The sequence below is a fragment of the Nothoprocta perdicaria genome, unplaced genomic scaffold (assembly GCF_003342845.1).
Source record: "Nothoprocta perdicaria isolate Ctin4 unplaced genomic scaffold, notPer1 scaffold_177, whole genome shotgun sequence".
In the NCBI taxonomy this organism is placed as follows: Eukaryota; Metazoa; Chordata; class Aves; order Tinamiformes; family Tinamidae; genus Nothoprocta; species Nothoprocta perdicaria.
This window is the reverse complement of record NW_020454949.1, coordinates 1049354-1059038: the sequence shown is the minus strand read 5'-3', so window position 1 is coordinate 1059038 and position 9685 is coordinate 1049354. Positions and strand designations below refer to the sequence as shown.

Genomic DNA, 9685 nt, shown 5'->3' with positions numbered 1-9685 from the left:
GGCGCGCGCGCCCGGCCTGAGGCGGCTCCGCCAAGTGCGTCACGGCCCCGGGCGCGGCCCCGAGCGGCCGGGCCTGCCCTCGGCTCCCGCGGGCGCCCTGCTCCTCAGCAGGGGCATCAACGGGACCCCCCACCCGCCTCCTCCACTCCACATCCCCCATTCCCACCGGGAATTCGCATCCTCCCGCCAGGGCGGACATCCTCCCCCTCTCGCAGCTTGGGCAGGTGGCCCACAGCCCAGCTTCACCCCCAACCACCCACACGGGTGCTCAGGGGCTCCCTGCCATCCCCTCTGATCACAAGGGCAAGCAGAAGGATGAGCGGAGGCACCGGAGGCTGTTGGAGCAACAGCCTCCACCTGAGCGAGGCTGGAGGCCCATGCGAGCGCGGAGGACACGGAGCTCCTGCCCTGGCAGCGCCTCATGCTGCAACCAGCCCTAGTCCTGGGGAGCAGCTACACCTCATCCACGCAGGGCCATGCCCCCAGGCCAGCACGTGCCATTAAACACGAGTGACGACCCTCACCTTCCCTGTTCCGCGTGCCCGTGCCCGACCCCACGCTTAGGTTCAACAGGGAGCTCTCAAACCAAGCCCAGGACGAGGCAGAGGGCTCACAAAGCGCCGTTTCTCCAAACATACTCCTAAGCTTGGCCAAGGGAGGCCGAGGAGGAAGCAGCCCTCAGAGCCGGGCAAGCCCAGCTCTACTCTCGGAAGCCCTCCTGGCGCTACACACTGATGCACAGTTTGTAGTAACAAGTGCCCAGGTCACGTACCAAGCTTCATTCAGCGCCGGCTGAGTCATTCATTTACTGTTCCTATCAGGGGAAGCCGAGTATCTTTTGGCAGCAGACACAGACTAGATGAAAAGTCACCAGCACGTCTTACATTTCTATCCAGCCTGGCAAAAGCGAGTCAGATTATTGCCACCTAGTGAAGAGCTCGGCGCAGTCACAGCAAAGCTCAGGAACAGCAGCGAGGTTTCACGGTGGTTTAGTTTTAAAAGTGCAAAGTTCACCTCAAACCATGTCCTACAAGGCCAGAGGGCCCTAAGTTCAGCAACTCACATCATGCATTTTAGACAAGTCTCAGGAGAAAGGGGAGCAACTTAACATTTCCCCATGCTATTCCCATCAGCAGCATCATGAGACACTCCAGGCTCTCTCCCAAAGATTTAACTCATTTCAGAGCAGCTCATCTAACCCCACCCAACCTTTTCCAGGACGCTCCTAACAAACACACATCTTGCCCCTGACTAGAAATCCATTCAAGTCCATCACCAAGCCTGGCAGGGCAAGACTCCTGTAGCCAGGAAAGATTCCCACTGACTAGTTTCATCAGCAGCATATGCCAGCTTATACTTCATAAGAAAGAATTAAATTCCTTCAGTCTTGAGTAGTAATCAAAACAGATTTAATACATATAGCCAACATATTGCAATTGTGTCTGAATCCTACAGTATTGCTGTCGGCCTTGGCTGTCAGAAGCCCAGGAGAAGGTCTAGCAAGGCACACAGAGGTAGAAGAGTTGTAGAGTTTCCCCAGATTAGCTCTAAGTGAAGGTGTGCAAGGTAATCACAAGTGTGTGCGCTTTGGAAAGGAATGCAAGTGTGCACAGAGAAGTACAGGCACTTGGAGTGACAGCTAAGGCCTTGTTCTGACCAACAGGTCAAATAACCCTTCAGAGCTTTTGCCTAGACTAAGGGAGGAGGAGAAGACAAAAAAAAAAAGAAAAGAAAAAAAAAAGGAAAAGAGGGAGACAATAGTCTCATTCAGTGTGAAACAAATACTTAGTGAGGAAGGGGCAAGGAAGCTGCCCAAGGTGGCATCTGCCCTTGTGCAAGGGATAAGGACGGTTATTTGCACTGCTTTGGACTCAACTAGCAACCCAGGGTAAATGAGAAGTGTTCACGTGTTTAGGTCTCCCATAAGGCCACCAAATTTTCCTGCTGAAGGCTTCAGAAGGTGCTCCAGGCACTGCAGTGAGAAAGCTACCCTGGCTCTTTTTTTGCAGTTTGGTCTTGCTGCTACAGCAAAGCAGTGGAACAAACCGAGTTTCCAGAGTAGGGGGGAAAACAGTGTTGTTGAGCATTTGACCCATCTTTGGGGGCATTTGGCCCCTCTTTCGTGGCAAGTGAAGCAAAAAGTGGCATCACAGCGATTTCCTTTTGGCAGGTGCAGAGTCCTTGTGGCTCTGTGCAGGAGGGCACTGTTCAGCTGTGCTGGGCAGATCAGGAGATGCTGTTAGTTCTCAAATTTTGCATAAGGGTTCTCTTCCTTGAACAGGCCTAGAAGAGAAGAGATTCATTCAGACATGCAGGAGCTTCCTAAGCACTGCAGTCTCAGCAGCAGCGAGTCCAGTACTTGACAATTCTGTTACTCACATGATATCTAACCTCTTTTGAGGCCCTCGTTTTGAGGCAGCCAGATAAAGCCTTGGCATGGCAAGGGAGCACTGGAGCATGGCTCCTGCATTTCCAAGAGCAGCTGTCTTGCCTTGAAGGCCTCCTCAGGGCACAGCTTTGCCTGCTCTTCCTCCCACCACAGAGGCCAGTCCAGCCAGAGGCCCCTCTGAGTTGTACACAACCTGACTCTGCAGCAGTCACTAGTTACAGGTGGAGAAGGGGTTTCCAGCTTTCTCTCTGTGGGCCCCACAGGGTCCAAGCAGCCTTCGCACAAGTTCTCTGCAGCAGAGACTCACCGTCCAAGCCCCAAAGGCCAGGCTCCTGCCCAACCCTGCTTTGTGTTAGAGTTGTAGGACACCACAAGCTTTTCCATCCCTGCAGCCCATGCTGTTTGCTCCCTGTTTGGCCAACACAGGACTGCAGAAAGGCCATTCTTGAAGGACAACAGCTACACATATCAGCTCTTGGTTTTCCCATCCTGTCAAACCCACCCAGGTCCCTCCTTCAGTGTCTCAGGGGGACACAGCTCCCACAGAGGATTACACAGGCCCCCTTTCCTATCCCACAGAGGAGACAGAACTTGTGTCAGATCACAAGCATCTCTAGACTTGCTCGCTAAGGGCATCAGAGCAATTCAATGTGATGGGGGAGATAAGTTGTTTTCCCTGCTGGCCAAGCATCCCAGGTGGCTGTAACCATAGTGAAAAATGCAAAATTACTGACGAGGCCCGATCAAAAGCTTAGTTTGCATAAGCCACTGTACCATATTTTCTTCGGATTTCATCATGTCTTGATTTCATCTCTGCTCTCCTGGAAAACAAACAAAAGCACCAAATCATTAAGACAAAAACCAAGCAGTGGATATGCACAAGTGTGAGGTATCCACAGACCACAGCAGAAGGATTTTGCTCTCAAGGCTTACACCCATGTTGAGGGCAAATCCACCACCCGCTACATACTTGGGGGCCACACATCCTTCCTGACATGGCATTTCCAACAGCACAGCCAGAAGCTGGGCTGTGTGGGGTGGCTTGGCACAGCGCTGGACTCGCTCGCACAGAAGGAGCCCCTCACCTCTCCTCTTGTCGCACCCTCCTCTTCTCTCGCTCCCTGGCCGCTCTTTCATCATCCTTGTCGGGCCTGACAGACAGAGGAGCCTATTAGCTGTGTTTGACACGCGTTTCTGCAACAACACATGGTTGCATCTCTGCTGTCTTTGGGGAAAGAGAGGGGTAGCTCTGAAACACTCACTTTTTGCTCTTTTTCCGACAACAGCAGCAGCAGCAGACACCCAGCATAATCAGGATGATTCCTCCCACCACAGACATCGCAATGATCAGGGCTTCAAAGTTCACTAAAGGATTCAACAATAAAAACAAAACACTTAGTACACAAACATATGGCTGTCTGGAAGTTAAAACATTTACGACCACAGAGCTACTGCCAACAACAGCTTCAGTTACTGGATTCAGGACATGTATCTACAGGAGGCCCAGACTCTCACGCAATTCCCATTTTCTTTCCACAGGTACACTAGGGGATGGCACTGGCACATATGCATTAATTCATTGTATATAGCCAATAACTACATCACTTAGCAGCTATGAAGACAACAGCAAGAACAAGTATGCTCAGGTCAAACTATTGCTGTTAGAAGTTGCAAGCAAAGGGTGACTGCAGTTTGCAATTCCCAACTTGGGTTATTTGCTACATTCCAGGTCACTGTAGATGTAGATTCCCATGTCTGGGCCAAGCTGGAGGACAGAGGGCTTGAGCAGCTGTGAAGGAGCAGAGAAAGCTTAATCACTAGTCCAGAGGGTTAGTAACTCAAGAAAAACCTCCCTGGGGATTTCAGTGCTGACATGTAGCTCCATCCATAGGGAGCTCCTCAAAAGCCACCTTAGAAGAGGCAAATGTTGAGCTGGGGCACTCATGTACTCGGAGTCCGTGGACTAGTGACAAAGCGAGGTAGGATTTGTTGGTTTTTAATCAGTTTGGGTATTGCTAACAGTGCATTTCAGAAGACACTTGCCTGCCACCTCACCCTGGGGGCTCAGTAATGACAGGCTTATGGAGGGGAGCTCCACTCCAAGATGACTCTGCCACTGAAGCAGCTCTCAAGATCTCCAGCTCCCGCCCACAAAGGAGGCTCTTCATCTTAAAAGGGAAGTTTTCCAACAGCACAGCCCTGTGCTGCTACCTCCAAGATACCTGGCTTTGAGGGTGAGCCTGAGGTCCAGTTCCTCCTTCCCCGTGGGCAGAGGAATGCAACTGGGCACTTGTACACTCCTCCACCTGATGATAAAGGCTTGGGAATTCACACACCGTAAAGGCAGACTCATATGAGAGCTAATCACCCTCCAAGTAATCTCCCCTGGAGCTAGTTTTGCAAGTTAAGGAATGTGCCCTTCCACAAAGGAGCCTTTTGTGAATCTACTTAAACACAGACTAGTATTTCAAGGTCTTACAAAAAAAAAAAAATGAGGAAAACAAAGTATTGCTCACAAAGAGGAGATTTGCTCTCTATGAGAGAGTAGCTCTCTTCTGTGTGAAGATGACAGCCCAGTCTCAAAAACTACATACATTTGTGACAACAGATCCCCATTGGGGATCTGTTCAACTCTCAGATCCCCATTGGGGAAAGCCAGACAGAACAGAGGAGGAGGGAGCCACCTCTTGCCTTTAATTCACTCTTCTACCCCACCCTGCAAAAGCTGGGTCTTGTCCAAGGATGAGCACACACTAATCCCACTTTAAACAAGACGCTCTTTCCTTTGGAATAACACCAAGAAACAGAGCAAGCAAGTGCGAAACAGCACAGCCAACATTCAGCTATCAGCCAGAAAAATCGCCTCGAGATAACTTGGCTCCAAATGGCTCTTTGTGCCGCAGCTTATACAGCCAAAGAGCCAGAAGCGGCGCAAGGAACGGTGCAGCACATTCAGTGTGCAGAGCTTGCACCGTTGCAGGGAAGGCCATTAATGGTGGGCACAATCTGAGCACAAGAAAGGGCTGTAGCTGCCAGCTGTGAAGTCTGCAGTTCCTGCTACTAGGTGCTGGGCCACATTCGGAAGCAGCCACCACATGAACGCATGAGGAACCCATTGGGGTAACTAAAGCCACATGGGTCACTCTCCAGCAAGGACTGCTCACCCTTAGCTTCTCATCTGCCCTTCAGAAAGTCTGCAGAACCACAGTCTGCTTCAACAAGCCCATACAATAACACAAACAAGGCAAGTAGGCAGGAAAAGTCTCCCATTAACACCAGCACAGGCAGCAACTGGTCCCATTTTACAATGGCCACCATGGCCAGTGATTCCTTGAGCGAAATCCACTTACCCCAGCAGACTCCCCAGCGGGCCGAGCGCAGCTCACACAGGTCACTCGGGGGAAGGATCCTGCGGACAGGGTACTCCGCACACTCCTGGCTGCTGACGCACCACAGGCACTGCGACACACAAGACAGGGCACACAAGACAGGCAGCTATCTCTAGATCCTTGGTGTTTTGCTCCTGGGACAGGAGCAAAGGTCTTCGTCCTCTCCTGGGGGCTAAAACCCATAGGGCCAGGGCTTAGGTGGGTTTGGTCAAGCTGGCTCTAGCTAAGCCAGCTGGGAGATTTGACTCAAGTTCATGTCCACCGAGGTAGAAGGAGGTTCACAGCACACCAATATACACATCCTACATCCTTTCAGTGCTACAATATTCAGACTGATGGAGGCCTCTTGACTAGCTAGGCCTACCAACAGCACATCTACCATGTCCCACAATGGTGGGGCTTCTTAAAGCACCTAGATGGCCATACACTGCTACTTCAGTAAATAAAGGAAAAAACCAACAGTGTCACAAGAAGATTTAAGTGGGAAGGGACCCCCCCCAGAGGTCCCTCCTCCAGTTTCCTGCTCCATGCAAAGCTATAGCCAGAGGTGGATCAAAATTACTCAACTACTAGCACGCATGCACTCATTTTCAACACCAGAACATAGCACTTTGTGGTCTCACCTGACTATAAGAAACATCTCGAATGCTTGATGAGGAGCCTAGCAATGCCATTACTTACGAGGTATACAGCAATAAATAAATAATAAAACACGAGCACAGTTTCTAGAAACTGATTTATTCCTAGAGCACCGAGGCGCTTGCCCTCTCACTGTCATGGGTGGGTGGTATTTGCAGCTTGTTTGCAACAGCCACAGAAGGGAGCACCCACCAGCTCCAGGAGAGGCAACTGCTCCTTTAGCAGCCCCGTGAAGCTCACACCCAGATCGTAGGCATTTGGGAGGCTGAAGTTTTACTTCTGCTACTTACGGTGACATTTTTCAGACATTCTTCACAGCTCCTGTTTGTATACTGGTGACAAGCTGCAAGGAGAAAGAAGAGACACCTCAGAACATCTAAAAGCGTCCCCCTGCTTTAAAACACGGCATTCCTCAGGCCTGCCCCTTGCTTTGCAAGGGCCAGAAGCACTCCTGACAGCTGTTAGCCCCATGACACCAGCTGTCAGAAAAGCTACCAACACTTCCAGGTTCAACACATGCTCAAAGCCTCACAGTAAATCTCCACATGCTGTTCTTTGCCTCAGGGCACTCAGATTTCTAGCCTAAACTCAAAGGAATGTGCCAAAGGCGGGCAAGCTGGGCCCCAGGCTCCACTGCCCGTGGGGCTCTTTACCCCAAGTCAAACGCAGGCCTTGGAGACGGGCTCCTCCTCATGCTGCTCCCTCTTCCATCAGCCTCTGCAGCCACCTCCCTTTTACACATAAAGCTTTGTTCCTGGAAAAGGGTACATGGGCTTGGCCTGCGTCACTTATTGTGGAGACACCTGAACATCCTTGTTCACTGCTTCCGCTCTCCTTCATCTCCCCAAACTTAGGGGACCATCTTCTGCCTGACTTAGACATGACTCCCTCCTCCCTGCACACACTGTCCCCTCTGCTCTACTCAACAGCTACCCCAGAAGCAACTGTCACCAAGCGATCTGCCCAGTCACAGCACACAACTCTACAAAGCAGAAAGCTCTGGAGTACAGCTATGGGATTAAAAAAAGGCCATTCAAGCTGGAGGTGAAGGACACAAGCCACCAGGACGCAATTTATTGGACATACACATGGAGGGGGCAGAGACAAGTAAGGGGCACAGGCAGCTCCTCTTACATGTCCAGCAACCACCTGCGTGGCAGCAGCCACTGTCACTGACAAGGCCTGGCGCAGATCTCCACACCCAATTCAGGCAACCAAGTTAACAGCCAGGGCAGTCGCACGCTAACAAAGCGCTGGCCAAAAGGCAGCTCGTTCCCTGCTAGCACAATCTGCTGCAAAGTCTCACCAAAGCACAAGCCTTTACAAGTCTGACCTGTTGCCTGGATTCTCAAGGAAGGGTCCTGGCTCCAGCCACCCCACAAAGCCCTCAGCTGTTGGCTTCTCAGCCTGGGTCTCGTCTGAAAACCAGAGCATCTGTCATGTCAAGCACGTTTGGGAACAGCTGGAGGACACACTGAGATGTGGTCAGGCCAAAGGGACCCTGCCGTGACAAGGAGGCGCACAACGGGGCATCGGCACACATCAGCAGATAAGATCAGTTCATACGAACTGCAAACAAGGAAGTTGCTACAAGGAGAAGGCAGAAACAGAAACCCAAAAAGCAATGAAACATGACAACTTCGCTACATCCCAGGCAGGACCACACGCTCTCCCGGGCTGCGGGCGAGCAGAGTGTAGAGATCAGCCACCCTCTCGGGCCACAGGGTCTGTCCCCAGCTCACAGCGGTGTTTGGTCTTCAAGAAGACTCTCATATGGAGAACTCACTTCCCTTTATGCTGCCCTTCTGGTGCTAGCTGATCCAAACAGGAAAGAGCTTTTGGGCCATCCCAGCCCCTCAGGCAGAGGATATTTGCTCGTCCCTGAGCATCAGCTGCTGAAGTGTCACACGGGACCAAAAATAACCCAAGCATTCGTCTCTTTGACTTGGGTTTGTGCGTCTTATTTCCCACGTTGGGTTAGGCAGCCTGCCTCCACACTCAAGGATGGGTGGAACAAGGGCCACCCCCTGGAAGCAGCCTCTCCAGGAGGAAGCCAGGTTCTCCAGGGGGGATTCCTGCAGAGCCCGTTCACCGTCTGCAGCCGCGATCCGCCACCGTCACATGCCCCGCGCCGCCCTTGGGACCGGGCAGCGGTTTGCGAGCACCAAGATAAGTGTGTTTACCTGCCGCTAAGAGCGGGCTGAGATTGCACACGCATCTCCCCACGCCGGGCGCAGAGCCTGGGAAGCTCCGGCACGGATCACGGCCACGAAACCATCACATGTGGGCAGCCCCTCGGACTGCACGTTGGCAGGGGGGTGCAGAAGAGCCCCCGCGTGTGCCCAAGGGTAGAGAGCACACCAAAGGGAAGGCATGAGCCCAACGAAAAGATAGTTCCCGGGAGAGCACAGGGTCTGTCACATCCAGGCACAAGCCAAGGCAGAGAGGCCACCACGAGAGGACTGTCCTCTGGCTCTACACCAAGCGCAGCACCCGCAGGCACTGCACGGACACCAGCGGGCTCCGCACACCAAGAACTCCCCAGTCTCACCCAGCACCTGCCCTAGGCGGGTGTTTCTCCCCGGCCAGCCCCGGCGCTCGCAGCCCGCTCCTGCCAAGGAGGCCGCTCCCGGGCCGCGCCTTCCCGCGGGCCTATCGCGGGCTCTGTCGCGACATGGCGCCCGTCCCCGCCTACCTCCCGCCGCCTCCTGCGCGGCGGCCGCGGGCAGCAGCGCCAGGACGAGAGCCATGGCGGGCGGCAGCAGGGCCGGGAGCCGGAGCGGGGAGCCGGGGGCGGCCGGGGCCATGGCGGGGCCTGGCGCGGTGCGGGGCGGCGCCGCCGCCGCCCTAAGTAGGGACGGAGCGGGGCGGAGCGGCCGGGGCGGGACCGGGGCCGCCCCTGCCCCGGCCCCTGCCCAGGCCCCGGCCCCGGCCCCGGCTCCTGCCCCGCGGCGGCTCCTGCGCCGGCGCCGCTCCGGGCTGGCCCCGCTGCCTCGCCGAGGACGCGCCGTTTCCCAACGGCTTCGGCTCCCGCTTGGCTTCTTTTCCCCCCCACACACTTTTCAGTGTTTTGGGACCCAAGGCGCCTCTCCTCCTCCTCCCGCACCGAGGAAGGCCCCGAAGACCCGTGGGGCTTTTCCGGGCGCATCCCGCTCCCCGCACACACAGGTCCCCCAGGCCGTGACATCCATGCCCTGTCCCACCGGTGTGGCTGCAGGAGGGGTCCCGGGCTTCGTCCGCACAGTCCATGGGACTGCGGTCCACGGCC

General features: G+C 54.1%; 1 protein-coding gene across 1 annotated transcript; it reads right to left on the bottom strand.

Annotated features, from left to right (window-relative positions):
* Nucleotides 1–1392: 1392 nt before the first annotated feature.
* Nucleotides 1393–9167, bottom strand: PTTG1IP (PTTG1 interacting protein). The gene is made up of 7 exons (XM_026036377.1): nt 9113–9167; nt 6708–6760; nt 5740–5848; nt 3652–3754; nt 3475–3540; nt 3164–3210; nt 1393–2283 (listed from the first exon to the last, which is right to left on the bottom strand). The coding sequence occupies exons 1-7, from the start codon at nt 9165–9167 to the stop codon at nt 2240–2242; spliced, it is 477 nt and encodes a 158-aa protein (XP_025892162.1). The 3' UTR covers nt 1393–2239.
* Between the last annotated feature and the right edge of the window lie 518 nt (nt 9168–9685).